Source organism: Chelon labrosus (assembly GCF_963514085.1).
Source record: "Chelon labrosus genome assembly, chromosome: 6".
Taxonomy (NCBI): domain Eukaryota; kingdom Metazoa; phylum Chordata; class Actinopteri; order Mugiliformes; family Mugilidae; genus Chelon; species Chelon labrosus.
Genome location: NC_140342.1, coordinates 2,711,578 through 2,734,931, shown reverse-complemented (window position 1 = coordinate 2,734,931; position 23,354 = coordinate 2,711,578). Strand labels below are relative to the sequence as shown.

The 23,354-nt window shown below is 41.5% G+C and overlaps 1 protein-coding gene across 4 annotated transcripts; it reads left to right on the top strand.

The window, feature by feature from the left end:
• Nucleotides 1-23,353, top strand: depdc5 (DEP domain containing 5, GATOR1 subcomplex subunit). Of its 4 annotated transcripts, none has more exons than XM_084546224.1 (43): nt 1-666; nt 1,086-1,153; nt 1,255-1,342; nt 1,471-1,517; nt 2,024-2,109; nt 2,198-2,281; nt 2,359-2,408; nt 2,634-2,703; nt 3,334-3,412; nt 3,498-3,559; nt 3,637-3,706; nt 3,807-3,879; nt 3,968-4,071; nt 4,153-4,227; nt 6,446-6,580; nt 6,677-6,738; nt 6,832-6,905; nt 7,713-7,782; nt 7,871-7,907; nt 8,008-8,128; nt 8,252-8,469; nt 8,556-8,756; nt 9,531-9,666; nt 9,774-9,865; nt 10,813-10,872; nt 11,901-12,057; nt 13,101-13,261; nt 14,186-14,306; nt 14,513-14,680; nt 15,036-15,258; nt 15,557-15,693; nt 15,786-15,888; nt 16,147-16,209; nt 17,358-17,467; nt 17,766-17,846; nt 18,482-18,614; nt 18,807-18,906; nt 19,026-19,265; nt 20,665-20,834; nt 21,271-21,442; nt 21,535-21,595; nt 22,505-22,587; nt 22,674-23,353. In XM_084546224.1, the coding sequence occupies exons 2-43, from the start codon at nt 1,096-1,098 to the stop codon at nt 22,970-22,972; spliced, it is 4,734 nt and encodes a 1,577-aa protein (XP_084402350.1). In that variant the 5' UTR covers nt 1-666; nt 1,086-1,095; the 3' UTR covers nt 22,973-23,353. The 4 variants fall into 4 exon arrangements, with proteins under 4 accessions (XP_084402350.1, XP_084402349.1, XP_084402348.1 ...); XM_084546223.1 differs by having other exon boundaries at nt 11,874-12,057; nt 15,560-15,693; XM_084546222.1 differs by having other exon boundaries at nt 11,874-12,057.
• Nucleotide 23,354: the final 1 nt, after the last annotated feature.

Sequence of the window (23,354 nt, the reverse complement as noted above, 5' to 3'; positions counted from 1 at the left end):
CAGTGCAGCAATTGCTGATGACAACAGCTGTGCAGTTAATAAACAGTGTTTAATATCGTTTAATAAAGCAGGGCTGACTAAGTGTCCGGTGTTGATGATATTGATAGTATTAAAGATTATGAGGTGTCACTCTCTAAACCTCCTGTGCACCGGCTGAAGGTCACGGACTGGGCTTATGCAAAGACGGACGAAGTTTAAATTAGCACCGTGTGCCCTGGGAGCAATCGAATCAGAATTTCTCTGTTTACTAGTCGTATAAATCATACTATATGTCTGCTTGTAAATGTAAGCTTTACGTAACAGGAAGCGAAGAAGATGTAGTGCGGAGTGAGCCCTCTTGCTTTGCAAACACTCTCTGAGCGGAAGTCAAACCAATCACACTATAGCATTTCCATGTTTTGGAGGAAGTACAACTAATGTGTGCTTCTTAGCCAGCAAACAGCTCTGTACGTCAACCTCAAAAGAGTGGTTCTGAATTATTTCAGTTACATGGGCGCCTTTTCATTGCAGGTTGTTATTGTAGCGTTGCTGCAAGAGCCGGTTAACTTAGCCGGCGTGTTAGCTGTAAACTGTTTCAAATTAGCGACATGCTAGGCTAGCAAATGTCAACATTTCAGGGCAGTGTAAGCTGCTAGGAGTTTGACTGGTTGGGGACAAACTATTCAGGTACTGCAACATGTCTTCCAGACGAGTTTAGTTGTTCAAACCTTAATGTTTTGTTCAATGCGTATATAAAACAGGCATTGTAATATCTATACATGTATTGTGTTTACTGTAGATTTGGAAGTAGACACAGTGTCCATTACGGACGGTACTCTTAACACAAAAAGAGTCAGACACTGTCCAGTTTCCAGCTTTATCTGAGTTAAAACATATCGTTGCAATGAGTGTGCACAGTTTATCACTGTGTGCATAGAGGACTATACTAAAATAATTTTAAATGAAACTATTGTACCGTAGAATAAAAGTGATATACAGTAACTGGGTGTAGGAATGACAGCATAAAAAAGAGAACTACGTGCTAGTAGTCATGTGATAATTTCAGTGGAACAATTCACTCATGAATTAATGGTGTTGTTCTCCAGGTGGCTCAACATGAAGACCAATAAGTCTTACAAGCTAGTGCTGCACAAGAAAGGGTTTGGTGGGAGCGGTAAGTTGAAACTTGCAATGCAGCAGTAAGTGTTCACATTTTCTGTTTCTGCTGTGAGAAAAATGCGAAAATGTTTCAAAATGAACCTTTCCCTTAAACAGATGACGAGTTGGTTGTCAACTCAAAAGTTTTCCCTCAAGTCAGCCTGGGGGATATAATAGAGATTGCACATCCCACAGATGAATACAGGTGAGCTCATATAATGGGAGGATCACTGTGTTGGTTATTTGATGATCTTATGCATACTATTATTATATTATATATTATATTATTATTACCACTACTGACACTATAATGTGTCATTTTGAAATTCCCAGTCCTCTCCTGCTACAGGTGAAGAGTCTAAAAGAGGATCTGCAGAAAGGTAAATAAATGCTGATATAAGATATATGCTACATTTTTATTCATAGCTTAGACATTTCATACAAAATAGATTACATTAAACATGAACAGTCTGAACATCCCAACAAAGATCTGACTGTCGTAGTAAAGTACACAGCTGAAACAAGTGTTTCAGGGATTGGTAGCTGTTCATTTTTAAACATTATATGATCTAAAATGTTAACAGTGAATCGAGACAATAATAAACAATAGTTGTCTAAAGATTTCTCAACTGGTGAACCAAATAAACGCAACCCAGTACAACACACCCTCCATTTGTGATGCTTCTAATGTTTCAGATTGTGTTTGTCGGCTTCCTGCAGTGGATTGCGTTAAATTCTAGGATGTTTCTGTTATTTCGTGCACCTCCTTTAATGCATTCATATGCATTCATAATAATATATATTGATTTGTTATTATATTCTTCATGCAATGCAGATGTTTTTTGACCCTTTGCTTTGCCCTGATTGATATCTTGTTCTCATCCAGAGACAATCAGTGTGGACCAGACTGTAGCACAAGCCTTCAAGCTGCGTGCATACCAAGATGTTATTGTTAACATTGTTGACCCTAAGGTACGTTAACTGTGAGTACTCTACAGCTCCCAGCACTTTTCACTGGAACAGTCTCAGTCTCTTATAGTTTTTTTGTGTTTCCGCACAGGATGTAACACTGGACCTAGTGGAGCTGACGTTCAAGGACCAGTACATTGGCAGAGGAGATATGTGGAGACTAAAGAAGAGTCTGGTGAGCCATGTGAATGTTTTGCCTCAGTTTAATACTGTATGTGATAGAGCATTTAACATTGGTGCTTTTTGTCCTAGGTGAGCACATGTGCTTATGTGACCCAGAAGGTGGAGTTTGCAGGAATAAGGTGCGTTACATTTGTAAAGAAAACGTCTACTGTGATTTATATTTGCTGTAAACAGTGAGATGAATCAGCATGTACAGTATGTACAGACCACATACAGTGTGTTTAAAGTTTAAGATAAGTGGTGAAGGGCCTTGTCGTCTTTGCATACAGTGGGGATGATTATTGGAGCGAGTGAAGCATATTTCTCTCATCACATGCATGTTTATGTCGTTTTTCATTCTCTAGAGCTCAGGCTAGTGAACTCTGGGTAAAAGGAGAGAAAGTGACCTGTGGGTACATCAGTGAAGATACCAGGGTAAGTGGATAACTATAGAGGGGTTTAGATTCAAGATTCTTAATTGTCAGATACTCTGTACAAATTCAGCATCATTACCAGTAATGACAGGCATAGGTTGATTTTACTGGTGAGCTACTATTGCTTGCTAATCAGCTAGCCTTTGTTTTGTGTAGATTTGACTTGTTCATAGAATAACATCAACAAAAAAGTGCGAGGTAAACCAACTTTTAATGCAAGTTCATCATCACTGACTTAATAATAAACTCTGTTTTTATGTCTTGAATCTTAATGTAGGTTACTCACCTATTTCATGACATAGAAACTCTATGGTACACAGGATGTTCTCAGGGATGGAGGACTTGTTAGTGTCCTAGGTATAAAAAAATATACCTAAATAGTATAATACAGCTCTTGTATATATAGCTGCAAAAGAGTGACAAAAATGTATTGTAACATTATTTGAAACTGTGTAAAAAAACATCCCAGTCAGTTAATCAGATATCCACTGCACATCAACTGAAAGATCTTAAGTCATCTTTGGAAATGGATGGAAAATAACTGTACCACAGAAATATATCAAGTAATCACTAGCATTTGTTTCTATTGGAGTCATTTATTTGTCTGAAATTTTGTTATTTTGTGACACAGGTGGTGTTCAGATCCACATCTGCAATGGTGTACATCTTTATCCAGATGAGCTGTGAGATGTGGGACTTTGACATTTATGGTTAGTTATTTACAAGCTTGTTTGTGACATAGAGTTTCTCATTATGTGTCTTTGGAGGTAGATTTCTTATTTGATTTTTTTTTAGGTGATCTCTACTTTGAGAAGGCTGTGAATGGTTTCCTGTCTGACCTTTTTGCTAAGTGGAAGGTTTGTGTTTTTCTTTTACATTTCTTAATCCTCTGCTTTTATAAATGAAACAAGAATAATTTCTAATATTGAAACAGGAAAAGAACTGCAGCCACGAGGTGACAGTTGTACTTTTTTCACGTACTTTCTACAATGCTAAAAACATAGGTGAGTTTATTTTCTTAATCATTACAATGAGTTGTGACAAATATTATAACACTACAGTGATGCTCAAACAACATAATAACAGAGTTATAATTTCCCTCAGAGGAATTTCCAGAGGTTCTGAGAGGATCCATTAGACAGGACCATGAGGGACGCTTTTATGAAGATTTCTACAGGTAAGCATGCTAACTTCTTTGAAACTCAGCAGAATGGACAGAGTGGATGACAGTGGCGATTAAGGGATCCTAACTCTTCTGTGATCAGGGTCGTGGCTCAGAATGAGAGACGGGATGAGTGGACATCATTACTAGTCACCATCAAAAAGCTGTTCATCCAGTATCCTGTCCTGGTGCGCCTCAAAGAAGCAGGTAGTGTATTAGTCCACTGATTTGCTGACTTTGGATCAAGTTCTTTTTTAACCAAAATGTGATCATTTCCTGTCATGCCAGATGGCTTTCCTGTGGGTTATAACTCCACTGCTGCTCAAGGAAACTACCTAGAGGCCATTAACCTTTCCTTCAATGGTAAGTAGTATGAAAGCACAGTAAACACAGTTAACTGGAGAATTTGCAGTGCACTGTAAAACATTGTTCAGAATTTTAGTGGAATCAACTAATCTTTTCTCATTAACTAAATGCAAATATACAAGTTGATTTTTATTTTATTTTAGTCCACCTCAGTCCAAATATGAATTCAATTTTATAATAACACTGATTATCAAGTTCAGTTAACTCTTGTGTTTAAGACAACATGGACATTTTTGTCTTTAAGTCAAACAGTCTACACAGATTTTAATTGCTGTAACCCTGTTATAATCAGGCATGCAAACTCCTCACCTTTCGGCGAAATTCGCCGTTTTCAATCCAAATTGGGTGACTTATGTGATTCGTGCAAATCCGAGGAGAAAATATTTGGGGGGGGGCGGGGGGGGGCGCTAGCCTACTCGTTGACTTTTATTTTAATATATTTTAATAATATAATAATATAATGTTCTATATACCGTAAATCCTCTAATATTGGCCTGTATTCCATTAGCGGCCGGGTCTCCAACATTGGCCGGTCTCGCTGTCAGCGGAGGTAAATAAAGGCCGGTCTCTAATAGCGGCCGGGGCTATTATTAGAACCATCTCGGCGGGTCAGGGTTTCGGCGGCACGGTGTGGGAGGATCCCCTCAGCGGGACCTCTCCCCAGCGTCGGCCGGCCCCTGCCGGGCGCATTTCCTCCGTGGCGGTGCGCGGCCTGTAAGTGCTCGGGGCGAAGGTGGCTCGTCGGCTCCGGCCGCGAGCTTTACAGCGACCCCCCGCATCTCACCTCACCGCTTCCCTGGGGTCGTGGAATCAGTGCTCACTGCGCCCTCTCTCCGTGCGGGGAGGGACGGGGCCCACTCGCTCCCGGCGCGACTGCCGACCGGCAGCGGACTCACTGTCCTCAGTGCGCTCCGACCGCGTCGCGCCGCTCATTTGTTGTTAATGTTCTGTAAGCATACCATGTTATGGTAACTGTACGTTTTCAATAAATGAACCTAGTATTTTATAGGTTCAAATAGACACAAAATCTTGTTTTTGTTAATTCTACTCGTAGTTCGTTTTGCTCAAATAGAAATTAAGGCCTGCCTCTAATTCTGGCCTCCTTCCAATAAAGGCCTGGACCGCTATGCGCTTGAGTAAAATAAAGGCCCGGGCCTGTATTAGAGGAAATACGGTATATATAACCGCTGACTTTATTTACAGACGCGAACACATATTGAAATGTGTTGTCAGAGCCCCATGCTTAGCCCCTATGTGTTTATTAAACATGCACAGACTTTACCCGCCACTTGCAAGCGCTATGCACGTCACCGATCAATACCGCAGTACGTTACAGCAATTCATTAATTCAGTCTTCGACAAGGGAGAAAAAAAAGAAGACGTTCACACGCCGGAAATCTCTCTGTTTTTCACGGCCCCAGAGTTGAATCCTCGTTCAGTCTCATGAATGAGATTATTGACGGAAGAAGTGGAAACATGAAAATTGGCACATTCAACTCCATTCAGACAGTGAAATATGCCCTTCAGGCCCGAGGAAAAACAGCCATTGAGCTGTTCAGGGTCAATGGCTCAAAAGTTTTTTTTTTTGGTAAAAATTAGTGAATTTGTAGTCTGTTGTCTTTGTAAATCTCTGTTTACCGGGGGGGGGGGGGGGGGGGGGGGGGGGGGGGGGGGGTTCGTGGCCATTTCCCTCTTCGCGCACTCTTCTCACCTTTTTGACCCCTGACCAGTTTGCATGCCTGTATAATGCAGTTGTAGTGTAAGTGATGGGGAACAAATTCCACTGTCTTCATTTTGCAGAAAAAAAATAATCAATGTTAGCATTTAGCATTACAAAAATGTAGTCAGTTTTTGCTTCCTGTAATAATTCCTCCTCCTTCATAGTACTGTGTATAAGTGATCACTTCTTAATAGATGGCAACAAAATAAGAGAAATACATAGTATGAGTACAACTGTATTCTAATATTTATTTGACTCTGATATGAGTCTATAAATAAGTATTTTCCTCTAACCAAGGGGATATATAGCCTTTTTAGGATAAAATTTCCACATTGTGTTTCCATGGACAGTGTTTGTTTATTGAACTGCACTGGGTTAATAATAAAAGGAGAGATTTTTGCTTTTGAAATAGTTTATTATCAAAAGCTACTTACAGTTGTCTGGATTTTTAACTATAAAAGTAGAAAAGCTGAAAGTCTCCATTTTATCCCGCAGTGTTTGACAAGCACTATATCAACCGTAACTTTGACCGCACTGGTCAGATGTCAGTGGTCATCACACCCGGGGTGGGAGTGTTTGAAGTAGACCGTCTTCTTATGATTCTCACCAAGCAGCGCATGATTGACAACGGTGAGTGTGAAGATACATGCACAGTCTTTTCATAAACAGAGATTAGCGGGTCCATGAAGAAAGCTAATGATGTTACTTATACATTCTACCCTTTAGGTATTGGAGTAGACTTGGTGTGTATGGGGGAGCAGCCACTGCACGCAGTACCCTTGTTCAAGGTAACACGTGTAACATACAGTATATTAGTTTCTTCAAGTGCATCAACCCACTTGCCTATCTGTTACTGATGGTCTCAATCATTTCCTCTGTAGCTGCATAACAGGACAACACCCGGAGACTCTCGAGTGGGAGACGACTATAACCTGCCTCACTGGATCAACCACAGGCAAGAGAATATAACCGATGACAATCATTTGTTATAGCTGCAATCAGAACTATTCGGTCCCCTTAACTCGCAAGACTCTCAAATGATGTGGAGACAATTTGTAGAACAAAGACCACTTAGCCCTTGTAGTGTCGCCTCTGTACATACCTGCACTTTATGTAAATGATACCTTCTTTGCACTTCTGATCAGATGCTAACTGTATTTCATTGGGTCTGTACCTGTACTCTTCGCAACGTCAGTACAGTGAATAGAATCTAATTTAATGAAAACAACAAAAATTTTCAAAGATTGTTTATTAATGTACAGTGTGTGTGAATGATAGATAACATTTTCTACAAAAAGGTCTATAATCAAAATGATTCAGACTGCAAAGTCATGGTTAACAACAACAACAATAATAATATCCTTTTACCATTGTGACCAATAAGCATTTCTCAATATTTGGACACTTGTATTTTAGATTTTGTTTTGCCTTTGTTTCTGTGCCGTCAATGCTTTCTTTAATTCCACACAAAAAGTTTGAAACGGATTCAGATTGGGGTACTGATGAGGCCACTCATGGACATTCTAGGAAGGTTTCCTGCAGCAGCAAAACATTGCATGCATTACGTGACTGGTTGGCTTTCTTCTCACTTCTTATACTAGACACACAGCTGATCCATGGATCTAGACTGTTCCACTTTAGCCCTTTCACTTCATAAATTGCACTGTCATCAAACAAATGAGATTGAATAATTCTGACTGCAATTGATTAGATAAAGTGGAATTGACTGATCTATGTTATATGTGTGCTTTTTTGCCCACAGCTTCTACACCTCCAAAAGTCAGAACTCTTGTAGCTCCTTCACTCCTCGAATCAAACTGGCTGGCCGTAAGGTATATTCACATTTTTTTTTGCAGCGCTTCACCAAAAACATTTTTTTTGTGGGTTTTATAAACTAATTTAAATGACAATTATTTCTAGCTTCATGCTGAAAAAATCAAGAGCAGCAAAGACCACAGTAAGTTCTGACCCATTATCTCAATATTCTTTTTTTCGCATATTATATATATTTTTAGTATATTGTGTAAACCAGGTAGTGACTTCATGACCTCTTCCAGCTCTCTGTTCGCCAAAGGACTCAGACAACAGCCTACCTATACAGGTGGACTATGATGCCTATGATGCTCAAGTCTTCCGACTTCCAGGTCCTTCAAGAATTCAGAGGAGCACCAACTTCAGGTGTGTAAATGCTAGCGCAGCCCTGTTCGGCCTTTGACCAAACACGGTAGCAGAGAACAGAGATAGTCCTCTCTTTTGATATTGTGGATCTTGAGCAAACAACAGTGCCTGTGTGTCATTCAGGATGGGTCGAGACAAAGAGACGAGCGGGAGGAAAAGTTGGGGCTCGGTGGACGTCAGCACAGGCATAGGCGCTTCTCCTCCTGTTCGATCAGCTGATGAACAGCGTAGCTTGGCCTCTGACGATAGTCTTGGCCCTGTATCCAATATGCTGCTGATACCACGAATGCCTCCTGCTCAGTATGAAGTCAGTAGTTCTTTGGGATACACCAGCACCAGAGGTCAGTGCTCCAGAGCTTAAGTGGCACGGGATGCAGGGGATGTGACATCTTCACTTTCTACATCCCAGTCATTCTGTCTTGTTCAGAGTTACTAGAGAAGATGATGGACTCTCAGCGGGACTCCAGTGCCCCGGGCAGGTTCACCGTGGGGAGTGCTGAGTCCACCCTGCATATCCGTCCAGGAGGTTACACCCCTCAGAGAGCACTCATAAACCCCTTCACCCCATCGAGGATGCCCATGAAGCTCACCTCCAACCGCCGGCGGTGGATGCACACCTTCCCTGTCGGTGAGGTGACACACAGTCTTGTGAAAACACAGTTTACTTCTTGAAGTCTGGATGGAATCTCACCATGCATGACTGTTTTGAAGGATTGCTTATTTATACTATTTATCTTAATAAATGATCAATGATCCTCCTCTTTTTCTATGTTTTCTGTCCCATCAGCTGGTAGAAGGCACAAGATTCCTGCCTGTCTGTCTGCTATAAAGTCAGGATAATATAGAGATACAGTATAGTATACAACGAAGAATTACATGCACAGTCTCGAGAGCTCACAAAAGTAAGTTAGGTTAGGTTAGAGTACATGGAATCTACAGTATTTGATATCACGTTTATTATTCTAATCACAGGATGGTGATTACTGGCGTGTGTAGTTTGGTTCATCTTTGGTGCTGATTAGGATTAGCTACTTGGTAGATTTATATTACAGTGTTGCTTGAAACTCTTAGTCTTCAGAGTAATCTTGGACTTGTATAAATATCCCCCTGACAAACACCTTTTCTGTGTCAAATGATAATTAAGTTAAATGGCAGATTTGTTCCAAGTCTTTAATGTTCAAAGAATAAACTGAAATACTTGGTGACCCCCTTACCGTTTATTTAGTACCACCATTAATCCACAAATGGCACAAATTGGAGGATGAACAAGAAATTTTCAAGGTTCTCAGAGAACAAACCCTTCAATTTGTCTAAAGCTACTCACTGAAATTCAAGTCAGAGACTGTAGCTACATTGCTGGTACTCATTCAGTAAGCAGAGTGTGTGTGTCACTATTTTTCAGGTCCTTCTGGAGAGGCAATTCAGATCCATCACCAAACCAGACAGAACATGGCTGAGCTACAGGGCAGCCAGCAGAGAGATCCTGCCCACACATCTGCAGAGCTGCTGGAGCTAGCCTACCACGAGGCCACTGGAAGGTTAGACTCCTCTACCTCAAGGACCAAACATTTCTTTATAAACACTGTCAGCCTGAAGGGCAGTCAGGCCATGAGATGAATGGCTGTCATTTACCTTTTTATTTAAGGCGAACGACCTCTAGGCAAACTGGAGAGAATGGCCTTTACACTGGTGGAGGGATGGAAGAGTTCACTGGAAGTCCAGGAAGCAACAACAGTGGTGATATGCCTTCTCAAAAACAGATTTACTATTTTAACTTCACTTGAAACATATCGCTCTATCTTTATCTTACAAAGACTCAAATGAGCACACCACGTTTGTGGCAGACTAGCTTCTTTGACAGTTTCTATAATAAAACGTTATATAATAAAATATGTTAATATACTGTGCCTATGAAAAGTACACACACCCTTATTATGAGAAATTGATTCTGAACATGGCCACATATCCAGTCATATAATGATGTGCAATTTTGAATGTTTCTATATGCCAAAAAAATCCTGCTATTTTAACAGTGGTGGGTTATTGGACTGTTTGTATCTCTTGAAAGTGGAGGTTCTATATTTTCTTCTTACAATTAATGAAACCCATGTGCAGAACCAAACCAGCAATTAAATGACTTACTCAGTATTGTGTTTGTGTCAGACCTTGATACATCTCATTACCCTTTGCCGTGTAGCTCCACTGTTGTTCAGAAAAACCTTACTGTACCTTCTATTTTGATCCTAATTCTCCCTAGAGCAGAAAATGAGGATTAATCCACCGCTGAAAACAGTCTCCTCAAAATGCACTTTCTATTTTAATTTTCATTAACATTTGCTCCACAAATTGTATCAGTCACATTTTTCAGTAGGAACCAGTGAGCTTTTGGTTCGTTGCAAGTCACACAGCACTGAGAGAGCGACTAATGTGCCTTGGTTGTTGTAATTTGTTGAACTTAAGAAAAAAGACCAATGATGCACTCTCTCCAGTGAAGAATCTGTTATAGATATCACCATTTTTTCAAGTTATAAATTATGAAAGTGGAATAATTACCTCTGCCAGCTAAGATGGGTATGGAAATTTGGAAAGGTATTTCATTGTGTAGGAAATAATCATTAGTTGGAACCTTATAAAACTTGTAACCGTGCTTCTCTGTCTTTGCTGTAAATGTGAACTCTTTACAGGGACTCACACCAACCGTGGCTCTTCATTTCAAGATTTTTCCCCCGGCAGTAACGATCCAAGTGAGTCCATCGTGCCATAACAGAAACAAGAACGTATCATTTGATAACTAATTGTCATGTAGACACACTTCAGGATCAAGATCATATTTAAAATCACCCGGATCGGTGAATGATTGTAATAAACCTTCAGAGGTGTCTTTAACCTGTGAGGGCTTATTCAGCTTTGGCAGGGAGGTTTCTCCAATGGGCGTCTGTATCCAAGGGTCTCAGGTATAAACAACGCTTACAGGTCATGTGGTTTGGGGTTACCCTCTTCTTCTCCCTCTATATCTTCAATTTCTCTGTCTTTCTTTCTGTCTTTCTCTGGGCCTCTTCCTGTTAAACATATTTTTTATATTACTATATCAGAAGGTCTAAAATCTTCAAATGAACTCACCCTTGTGTAATTTTCTTGCACTATGACCCGTTTTCATTCATTGAAGCCTGGTATTCCTTATCACAATCCTGCATGGCAGTGTGTATAGTATGGATGTCTCTATTGTCTGGTCAGTAAATCAGTGCTTCTGTCAAACAAATCTCTCTCTTTCACACAATATTTTAAATTGAGATGTTGCTCGCCAGTTTGTACATTTGCATGTGATTGTTCTGCTTAAATCCACTCAGTCACTTTACAGTGCACACCTTTGCTGAGCTTGAGACACATTTCTCACTTTCTTGTGAATGATGCCAATCACAGACTGACTGTCACAGGAGCACAATCTGCATGGCTCTGATCACTGCTCCACAACTTCAGGCCCCACAGGAATCACTAGTTGGGGTGACGAGGCCAACAAAAGTAACTTGTTTCTTCTTTTTTTTCTTCCCCCCTCTCCTACTTCCTTTTTTTTTGTATCTTCATCCTCATTCTTTCTTTTCCATCTTCATCTTCTCCCTTCCTGTCAATTCTTATCACCCCACTGTGCCTCTCCAACCCCGCCCTCCACACACATGTACCTCTCCACTCTGGGTACATGCATTTGTCTTTGCTGTGGGGATTTTTTTTTGTTTGTGTGTGTGTGAAGCCCTGCTGCTGTCTGCACCCCCGACAGTGCCCAGCTTCTGCTGCACGGTGGGGGTGGACTGGAAGTCTCTGACAACACCGGCCTGCCTCCCCCTCACCACCGACTACTTCCCTGACCGTCAGACGTTGCAGAATGACTACACTGAGGGCTGCTATGACCTGCTTCCGCACAGTGACCTTGAGAGGTAGACCACATTACGTCTTTACAGTATAACAGTCTACTGCCAATCAGTTTGTCTGCTGCTGACTAATGTACTCAGCAACTGTAACAATTATGGCCACTTCCCTGGTTACACCTACAAAACTTAAGGAGAAGGATGCTTTTCTCCCTCTCGCTATTATTTCAGGTTGAACACTATAAACAGTGTTCTCATACCTTCTCACTCACCGGAGTGATCTGAACTCATTATTATTATTATGCTTAGCAAGCAAGCTTAACCGTCAGCCCCACAAATCTTATCACATCAAATGCTGTGATGAAACTGGCTCTTATGTGGACCACCCTTGGAAAGGAAGACAGAGAGTACAGAGAGTTCTTTTGACTTGGATATTCAGTTTAATAGATTAGCAGCTCAAGAAATCACCACTACATACTTTAGTATCATACATACTTTATCACAGAAAATAAAATATGGCCATGAAAAAGAGAAACACTGCATGTGTTAACATGTACTCACACTGAAAATTACATTTTTGACCATGAACTTGCAATCTTATTAAAAAGGCTCGCCATTATTTCTCCAGGTCACAATATCATGTAGCTGGTTGAGAGAATGAAGAGTGTGCAAAACAGTTATCAAAGCAAAAATATGCTCTGAAGAATCTAAAATGTAAAACACAGTTTGCTGACTGTGTGACTCCATATGTTGTTTCATAGCTTTGATGTTTGTCAGCGTAGTGGCTCTCACTGAGCCCTGATCTCAGCATTATGGGGTCAGTCTAGGTTTACATTAGCTTATAGCAGAAACAAGTTATCCAAGATGCTGAAACAAACTACTGGCACGTACCTTGACAAACTGTCTTTGCTGTTTTTAAGGCAAAGAGATCTTTCATTCCTGAAACTACACCCATGGCGTTGCGCATGCCAGACATTTTTTGCACCAAAGGAATGGAGTTTTTTAGGTTGTCTAGACTCGCATATAATTGCTCCCTGTAAAAAAAAGGGAACTGCATAAAATGATCTACTTTCCATATGAGTTGTCTTTTAACATTTCTGTCTCTTCCACAGACGAGAAGATGAAGTTCCAGTGATGAGTGCATCTCAAGTGTTTGAGGAGTTCATCTGTCAGAGGTTGATGCAGGGATACCAGATTATTGTGCAGCCCAATAACAGAAAACCACAGCCCGCTGTGGCCACACCCCTTGGTAGTAGTCCTCTTTACTCCAGAGGTAAATAAATATGCGAAATTTTCTCATGAACACACAGGGAACAGGCATCTGGAAGAGAAAAAGACAGTGATGATAGTAACCATTAAGACAGACAAAAAAAGAGTACAACCCAAACCTGTTAAAAGCATACTTTGATTTAATTTAATTTCATTATTTTTGTTCAGTTAAATATATAAGTTCCCGGTATTCCTGAAACTATTTGTGTTTAATAACCTTCTGGTTATTTTCTGGATGCTAGTGCTTTTAATGGCATTGATTCTGGTTTATTTAGTTTTGACAGTATGATGGTGCTATGAACAAATGCAGACACAATCAGAAAAAAACCTTGTCATTAGCTCTCACAGTAACACACAACCCCTGGTTCTGGTTTGTGTGGAACAGTAGTTTCTTTGATATTGGAGGGTTTTGATGACAACTTCTCTGAAAATGAAGACATACGTAAGGCTACTGATAATAAAGAATTCATTTTAATGCAGTTTATGAAGTTTATGAATTATATAAAAACATGACTGGATCATTACAGCAGCACCATCTGTTATGTGCAGTCAATTGCACAACTTGCTCATAGCTTTTCTCATAGTCAAATTACTAGATTAAGTCCTGCTGCTATCTTCCTAGTAGCTAGTCGTAGTATTAATTTCTCACACACCTGCATTTTCCGAAAAAACTTAGGCATTCAGCTACTTTGGCCAAGCTGGAGAAAAGGAAAGAGGTATCACAAGTTGTTGACCAATGGTCTGAAAGTCTAATTTGTTCAGAACAGAGCTTCCTCATCCACACTCGACTACCACAAGCATGTCCTTGGTTTTGGTAGGTGTGATGTCAGCGCTACGGTGTTTATCTACAGGTGACATTGGGTTAGGTTTGAAACATCAACAGACCCTTTGTTACTGTATGTGCCTTATTTCTTCTCTGTGGTTTCAGGTCTGGTGTCTCTGCGTCGAGCAGAGGAGGAGGAGACAGTTTATTGGCTCAGCATGGGCCGGACCTTCCACAAAGTATGCCTCAAAGACAAGATAATCACTGTTACGCGCTACCTGCCAAAGTGAGTGCATCTGACAACATCAAACACAATTACACAAACTTAAACTGCATTCATGCTACGTTAAATGTCCTAAATGGTTAAGATGTGTTTGGCATCTTCTCCAAGTCTCCAAGCACAGTGAAACCCAATCTTGTACTGAACTGCCACTATGTAAAAGAAAAAAAAAAAAAGACAGAGGTCATAAATTGCACTTGTTTGTGTTTCAGATACCCATATGAGTCAGCTCAGATCCAGTACAGCTACAGCCTATGTCCTCCACACTCTGATGCTCAGTTTGTTTCGTGCTGGGTGGAGTTTGGACACGAGAGACTGGAGGAATACAAGTGGAACTATTTGGACCAGTACATCTGCTCTGCTGGCTCTGAGGATTTCAGGTACAATTCAGTTCAATTCACTTTTATTTATATAACATCAGTAACAATACAAATTGTCTCAAGACACTTTACAAAGCTTGGCCTGAAACCTCCGGAGCAAAAAACCCTTTTAACAGAAAGAAAGGACATTTACACACTGTAAAGCCTTTCTACGGTATGTTTTGTTGTATACTGTATATACTATGTTCTACATTCAACTCATCGTCACATTCAAAATAGCTATCTAATGAGTTTTTTGGATTTATTGGGATTATATATTGAGATCAAAAATGCTACAGTTTGGATGTTTGACTCAAGTTTTCAAATGATCTTGGAATAGTGTAAAGCATTATCCACCTTTCTTCTGCCTCCCCAGCTTGATTGACTCGCTGAAGTTCTGGAGGACCCGTTTCCTCCTGCTGCCAGCCGGAGGAGCTCGGCGGGTGGCAGACGGAGAGGGGCACTGGGATGTGTATGGTGACGGAGCGGGTGCTGGGATGTGTTCCAGCGGGGACTGGGTCTTGCTGGACGGCTTCATTCGCTTCCTGGAGGGCCTCAATCGTATTCGCAGACGCCATCGCTCTGATAGGATCATCAGGGTGAGACTAATGATATCATCCTGAAATGTATTTCTTTTTTTTTTGTATATTTGTACGTACCAGTCAGGAGTGCAGGACTGCAGGAGTGCAGTTTCCTCCTGTCATTAAGTGTTAAGGGTTAATTTGTAATCTGTCAGTATTTGCTATCTCATTTGTTTCCATTTCATTTTGTGCTCAGCTCTCAGCTCCTACTGCAAAGCTTAAAACATGTCAGAGCTCACTCTCTTGTGTCTGTGAACTGTGAGGTCAGGGTTATTCAGTAGGTATGGCTTTCATTCTCTCCCTGTTCCTCATGTAGCAGAAGGGCACACCAATGAAAGGACTGCAGGTTACCAGTCCTATCCCTCCGTACCCTACAGAGCCTGTGGTGCCACCACAAGGAAAGAAAGGTACATCCGCTTTATCAGCCCTGCTGGAGATGGAGCAGAACCACAAGTGAGTGTCCTCTCAAGACTGCAGGTCTCACACGATGTTTGCACCAGAGCTATGAACCTCAGTCTGCACTGCATTCTGTCTGCTTTTGTCAGGACGCTGGAGGACCAGCAGCAGCAGCAGGCAAAGTCCTCTGCAGCTGTCAGTGACCCCTCAAGTGTTTCCACAACTTCCACATATGTGGACAGTCCCCGCAAGGTGAACACTTTATGTGTATGTATGTGTGGATTAGAATAAGTTGATTTGCTTCAGGCATTTAGCTTTTGCAGACAAATGAAAATTTTACTTTTTCAACAAATACTTGGGTCCGATAGTTCTTCTTTGCTGGTGCTTTGGTGCGTAGCTTTTGCTCTTGTTTCTCTTCTTCCATCTGCATTTCCCCATGCGTCTGTTTTGTTCCTGCTGCTGGGCTTTGGATGTTTGATCCTGGGTTATGTTCTTTATGTATGCTGACAGGACGCTGCCTTTATTTTGGATTTTATTCGTAGCCCTCGCTCCTCCTACATCTATCACTCTCAGGTCAGTAAAAGTGTCTCTGGGCATTGCTGATGCTTTGTGTTCTAGTGTGTGTGTTTTTGTTCTCATGTGCTGTAGCTGCTCTAACTCATTCTGCATCACTGCATTAGTATGCTGTGCACCAGAACCAGTCTGGATTTGTCTTGTCTCTTGTATTATGTAGTGCCTGCTGGTAGGTAGATAAGATAAGATAAGACATGTTTATTGATCCCACGTATGGGAAATTAACTTGTCACAGTAGCACAGTAGAGACACTCTCACACCGGGATCTCATTTATCTTTTGGTCCTCTGTGATCAAGCTGTTCTCTCTATATATCTGTATCTATTTGTGGGAAAGATTTTAGTTAGCTTTTAATTCTGTATATTTAGTAACTTCAATTCAATAACAGTAAATAATGGCAGTAAAACAAAAAAAAAGACAGAAAACTGTGTTTCAGAAGGCTTTTGAATATTTTTTCTTTTTCTGAGAAAATGAGGAAGATCATTGTCTCATGATAGGCGAGCATCATCAGTGTTAGCAAAAACTTAAATAAACATAAAGAATAAATCATTTTTAGTTGATTGATCCATTGATCCAGGCATCTTTTACTTCTAAATAAGGTATATGTTTACTTTATTAGTTGTAATATCAGTATTTATTATGACATAATGCAGGGGACATTAAACTCCACTCTCTGTGGTATTTATATATAAAGTGTGATCCCGACATTACTAACATGTGCTATTACAACTGGAATCACTCTTTCAGACAGATATTTGAGGCCCAGTCCTGTTTCTGTGCATGATATCAGGGCTGGGTTGTTAAAGGTCTGTTCACCACTTTACAAAACACAGATTTTCTCACTTCCCACTAGTGCCATCTGTACATTTAGACGTCAGTAGGCTTGCACTTGTTCTTAGGCATTTCTATGTTGAAGTGAGTGGTCCCTATATTCAGTATACTGTATATCTGTGGTATGCGATGGTGATAAAACATAAAAAAGTCCACTCACCTCCACTGTGGCAGCGGAAATCCCAAAGTCTGACAGCTGAAACCACCTGCATGACTTGATATCACTGGATGAATGACAGAACAGTTTGCTTGTTATCTGAGGGAACTCATATACCAGTAGACTGACAGCACATTGAAGAAGCTTTTCTGACTTTGTAGTTGGCTGCTGAAACCAGTGAGGCTGCAGATAAAGGAGTCCAGTCTGGAGTGGTAGCTGGATCAGTACCACAGCCTGCAGGAGAAACTGCAGCCGTCAGCGCAGACACCAGGTGACCTTTGGCTCCATGTTCAGCAGGAATACTCTTAACAGTTGGAACAAGAAAACAAAAAATGCTTAAATTCTTACAAACACCAATGCTTTAAATGAGTTTGTTATTTAATGCTTTACTTAATTAATATTATCTGGTAAACACACAAGGTTTCTACTGTTTTTGCACTGCTGTACATCAGACTAGCATATCCAGGAACTTTGTCTTGAAACTAAATATCTCTCGTCACTTGAGTGTATTTTAAAACAGTAGTACAAAAGTAGTAGGAGCTTAGTTTGATCCATCTTTAATCTTTCAGTGGGCAGTCTGCAGTGGGAGCCCTCTCTCTGTCCTCTTCCTCAACACTGTTGGAGATCTTGGAAGCTATCAAACATCCCACGTAAGATTTGTTTTATGGTTCTGTGTTTGGATCTTGATATGATTTGCAATGATTGACAGTGGATTACTCATCTTCCCAGATATTGTGAATTATGGCCAGTGAGGAGAAAAAAAAAGTTACATCAGAACTGGAGTCAAAAATCTTATTTGTTCTCAGATTCGTAAAATCTGAACACCCAGAAATGAAACATGTCGTTTTCCATGTGACATGTACCTTCCATGAATATCCAATACCAATCTTGATTCAGCAGAATGTTTACATATCTTTTCCATTTTAAAGTTATCTCACAGTGATTGCACATCAATGGGTATAAGTCAAACAGGAAAGGTTAACCCTGCTCAGCATACTTTTAATGATGCCAGCTTACCAGATTGTAAACAAGTACAGTATAAGCTAAAAAAAACACAATATCTGTCATATTATACCTTCCTGTTACACTCTATAACTTATAGGACATGTTAACTCAGTGGATGGTTATCCTCAGATCAGAGCATGAAAAAATAATCCTAAGAATTAAACCATCAACATTACCTCAACTGAACAGAAGACATTTAAGTTTGGTCGTGCAGGCTTATGTCTTTCTGTATTCTACTATCCAGTATCAGCTGTCCATTTCTGCTCTTATGATATTACAGGACAGGTGTCCAGCTGCTCCCAGAACAGAAGGGCCTACCACTCAACTGCTTCATCAGTGCAGAGGTTGTCCATTGGCTGGTCAACAATGTAGAGGGCGTAGCCACACAGGGAATGGCTGCTGATGTCATGCAGGTAAGAATTGTTTTTTATCTACCAACTTCCCATTAGCTTTCCATTAGCATGGTGGGCAAAACCAACTAACTTAATTCAGTTGATTGGTGACAAAACAGCAACACTGTAAAATACAAAATGAATGTGGTAATAGGGCAGATAATTGGTTTGGAACAATCCTCCAGCTGACTGTTGTGTGTTTGTTTTGTGTAGAAAATGCTGGATGAAGGTTTGGTGACCCATGCTTCAGGAGACGCCATGCGCACCTTCGTCTATGGCTTCTACTTCTATAGAATAGTAGGAGATAAGGATGGTAAATGAACTTAAAATAACTCAACAGAGCCATTGCTTCTCTTTATATATACCATTTGGCACATGTTCATACAGTATATGGATACAGTGATCATTCTCATACAGAGATTTCCTCTGCAGGCCTGACCCCCCAGATCCCCACTACTGCAGCTGGGGGCTGGTCAGCTGCAGCCATGGAGGACTTTGCCCTGTTCCAGAGGAAGTGGTTCGAAGTGGCCTTCGTGCTGGAGGAGCGGCGACCCTGCGACCTGCCCACTTTCCTCCTGCCCTGGCTGCCCAGCCGGCCAGCCTCCTATGCAAGTAGGCACAGCTCCTTCAGCCGCAGCTTTGGAGGACGCAGCCAGGCCGCCGCACTGCTAGGTATACCCAGCCTGATCCTCCCAGCCCAAACCACACCGCAGAGGAGTCCTCCTCCTCCCTCATCCAGTCTGATGCAGATCATACTTGAGTCTACTTCAGGGGGCTGTCTGGGCCCAGTATTGAAGTGTCACAGAGAACAGAGAGGTTCAAGGGAGTGCCCCAGCTTCTGTTCATCATTCATCTTCCGTGGGCTCATTGTTTTCAGTTTGTACTTATTTTCACCAAAGAGTACTATCAGGTCAGGTCACTGTATCAAATATACTGTTTAGTGGCCGTGGTAAAATCTGATAGTAACCATCATTAAGTATTTACTGTACAAAATGAGTAAAGAGTAAATGTTTCAGCTGTATCAGAGGAAGTATGTGCTTCTGTAATCCACATTGAAGTTGGTTTGTTCCCATTTTAAGTGTTACAGCATATAAACCGACAATAATGAGCCCCACATGTAGACTTCCACCACAGATATAACATACAACTCACCATGCCAACTCTAGTTATTACAAGTTCATCATTTTCCATCTTCTCGTGCCGTTCTCTTTGCCGCAGTCCATCCCTGTCTCTGTGACACAGAGACACACGGCTCAGCTGTCCTCACAGTGGCCCGTAGATCTGCATCAAACAGCTGGTGGTGTGTTCTCCAGTGCATGCAGAGCATCTGTAGTTGAGGCCGTCAGTCCGATGGGACCACATGTCTGACTGACGTGATCAAATGTTTCCTCCTCCACCGTCCAAGTGCATGCTGTGTAGTTAGTGTGTAGCTGATGCACTCGCAGCTACAGTAGTGGTGTAGTAGTAGTAGTAGTGGTAGTAGTGTGGTGATTCAGTGCATGCTGTGGTGTTAGTGGCTGTGGTTCGGTAGTGCTGTGGTGTGCAATGTCCTCACCTGTCGCTCTCTTCCTGCCCGGCCCTGCACAGTACACTGGGACAGTGTTTGCTTCAGCTTGATTCTTGCTTCATGCAGCCATTTCATTCACCTTCGACCTCAGCATATTCAAACTGCTTTGCAACATTAATGCTTCTTAAATGCCTCTCTGGAGTAACTGATCATTCAGCTGCAACTTTTCTCATGTTAATCATAAATGATGCAAACTGCTATTCACATGTTTCTTTAAAACTGTGATCCACATAGTCAGCATCTCATCAAATTCAGGACCAAATCACAGAACTTAATGTGTTTAATGAAGAACATATAGAACATAATTAAAAATGATACATTCACATGACTCTCACTCGGTTGTCTGGAGCCTTAGCAGCTTCCATCCAGCTCTCAGGACCTCTGCCCTTGCTTCTCTGACTGCCCGCCCATCATGCCACCCTCTCCTCCGTCTTTTGCTCCCTTGTCTCCCGTCTCTCCGCCTGTCCACCTGCCATGCCTACCTCCCCCCTGTCTGTCCTCCAGCTGCTACAGTTCCAGAGCAGAAGACGGCCACACTGGACGTGGACGTCAACAACCGCAGTGACCGAACCGAGTGGTGCAGCTGTTACTACCACGGCAACTTCTCCCTCAACGCTGCCTTTGAGATCAAGCTGCACTGGATGGCTGTCACTGCCGCCGTGCTGTTTGAGATGGTAACCAGCGTGTTATTTTATTTTATTCATTAGCAAAGGTAACATCAACATAGACTGCAGAACCTACAGACACATTTAAACTTCTTTTCTTATCAATATTCATCTTGCTAATTCCCAACACAGGTCGCTTTACAAAGAAATGAGGAAGAAACAGTGACTACACTCAAAGAAGAGGGACAGGATTTATACCGTGCCACTTAAAAGTCAGATTTTCAACATTGCAGTCTGTGCTTGAGACCTGGCAATATAGCTCCCAAATGATTTAGCACAAGTTTTTCTAAATCACATCTTTTTTGCCCAATGAAAGAGAAATAGAGTTTTGATATGTCAGATATATAAATCTTACCTGTTTTTCATCTTGGACCATCTTTAAAAAGTAAAGGAATATAACAGAGGTCAGCAGTCACATCGATTTGAATCGGTGGTTGTTTGTCAGGTTCAAGGGTGGCACAGGAAAGCAGCCTCCTGCGGCTTCCTGCTGGTCCCCGTGCTGGAGGTTCCCTTCGCTCTGACGTCTTACCTGTATGGAGACCCTCTGAGGGCCAACCTCTTCATCCCTTTGTACATCCACTGCCTGGTGAAGAACAGCAACGACAACCTGTTCGAAGGTAAAGACGTCCTCTGACAGAATGCTGCCTTCACGTGTGTGCGCGTGTACAGCTCAGTCACTACATCTGCCTGTCTCCATGTCGTCCAACAGGTTTCGAGCCAGAGACGTACTGGGACAGGATGCAGCTCTTTCAGGAAGCCATACTGTACAGGTGGTTGATGTTCATAGTAACATTTTTACTTTTATATATTTTGCAGAGAATCTTTTATTCTTTTATGGATTTATAGTTTTGGTTACATACCCAGGTTAGTAGTCACCTGGTCACTGCTGGGTTTAATGACATTTTTAGTGGAGGAAGATGGTGGGGCCACGACCACTTTAGATTGCTGGAAGACTGGAAGAAAAATTTACAATTTTACAGTGTCACGTAAGGTAAGGAGTGCTGATGGTGCTTACTGTGCTTCCGTTTGGGTAACTATTAACTGTGCCGTCTAGATGACCCCTGCTGTTGAGCAATCCTCTTTGAAAGATACTTGTGATCCTGTTCTCCTGAGATAGTGACGCAGCAAACAAACAACACCTTCCCTTTTTTATACCCAGAATGAAGTTACTGCAACTAGAACCAGACGTTTCCAGCACGTGGAGCTGTGTCCCAAATAAAGCATCTAAGGCAGGGGTATCAAACTCGATTTAGTTCAGGGGTCACATAACCCAATTTGATGTCAAGCGGGCCGGATCAGTAACATTATAGTATAATAACGACAACTCCAGATATTTCCCTTTGTTTTAGCACAAAGAAGTGCAAGTACATTAGGAGAATGTTTACATTTAATGAGCTATTACTTTACAAAACATTTTGAGAACAACCTGGAATTTCTTTAAAAAAATAAAAGTGCAATTTTATTGCTGTCTGCTATTTAGTTCTGTATGTTGTGTTCTGTTCGCTACTGTTACTAAAACAGTTGACAAATTAGGATTATTTTATAACTTTGAGTGATAATACTTCACTGGTCAGAATAACCCACCACTCTCCAGAATCAATAAATGTAAGCATTACAGTGAGTAACAGAATTCTGTGTTGTGACCAGATGTTTTGTCTCTCTGTGGCTCTTTCTACCAGATTTGGCTTTGTCCACGACAAGTTTTCTGCCTCTACTTTTAATTTCCCCTCTGAGAATAAGCCTCAGTACATCCACGTAACAGGTTTGTTTCATCACAGCATATAATAACAGACGTCCTCTCTGTTTCCTGAAAGCTAACAAGCATGACTGCGCTTTGTTTTCTGCCAGGCACCGTGTTCCTGCAGCTGCCCTACTCTAAGAGGAAGTATTCTAGCGGACAGCAGCGGCGCCGCAGGAACTCCACCACTTCCAACAGCCAGGGCCCGTTTGGAGGCGAGGAGAAGGTGGGCTACTACTGGGCCTACAACACCATGCTCACCAAATCCTGGAGGACCGGAGTGCTAGGTGACGAGAAGCTGGCCGACCGCCTGCTCAGAGACTTCACGGACTTCTGCACCAACAAGGACAACAGACTGCTGAACTTCTGGGACAGCTGCCAGGAGAAAATGAACGCCAGTGCCCCCTGACAGGAGGCCGACCTTTAACAGCTCCTGAAACGCATTTCCTACATAATTATGCAAGAACATGCTGAACAGTATTGACGCTCCTGTTAGACACTGACTTTGTCACACTGGACTATGGACTGGAAGGAAAAGCTACACAGATCACTGCTGCTGCTGTTCCATGTTGAGCTGACAACACTAACTACAGCACAAGAAACTGAAGTATTAGAGAGTAATAAAAAGTGTAAAAAGAAGTATAAAGTTTCATGCTTTTTTAATAAATGAAACTACTTTTACTAATTGAATTTACTTTCATGCTGTAGCAGCAGCTCCATCTTTCTGTGGTGAAGTCCATCAAGCACAATGATGCAGATGATAAAGTTATTAAATGATGATTTAATGTGAC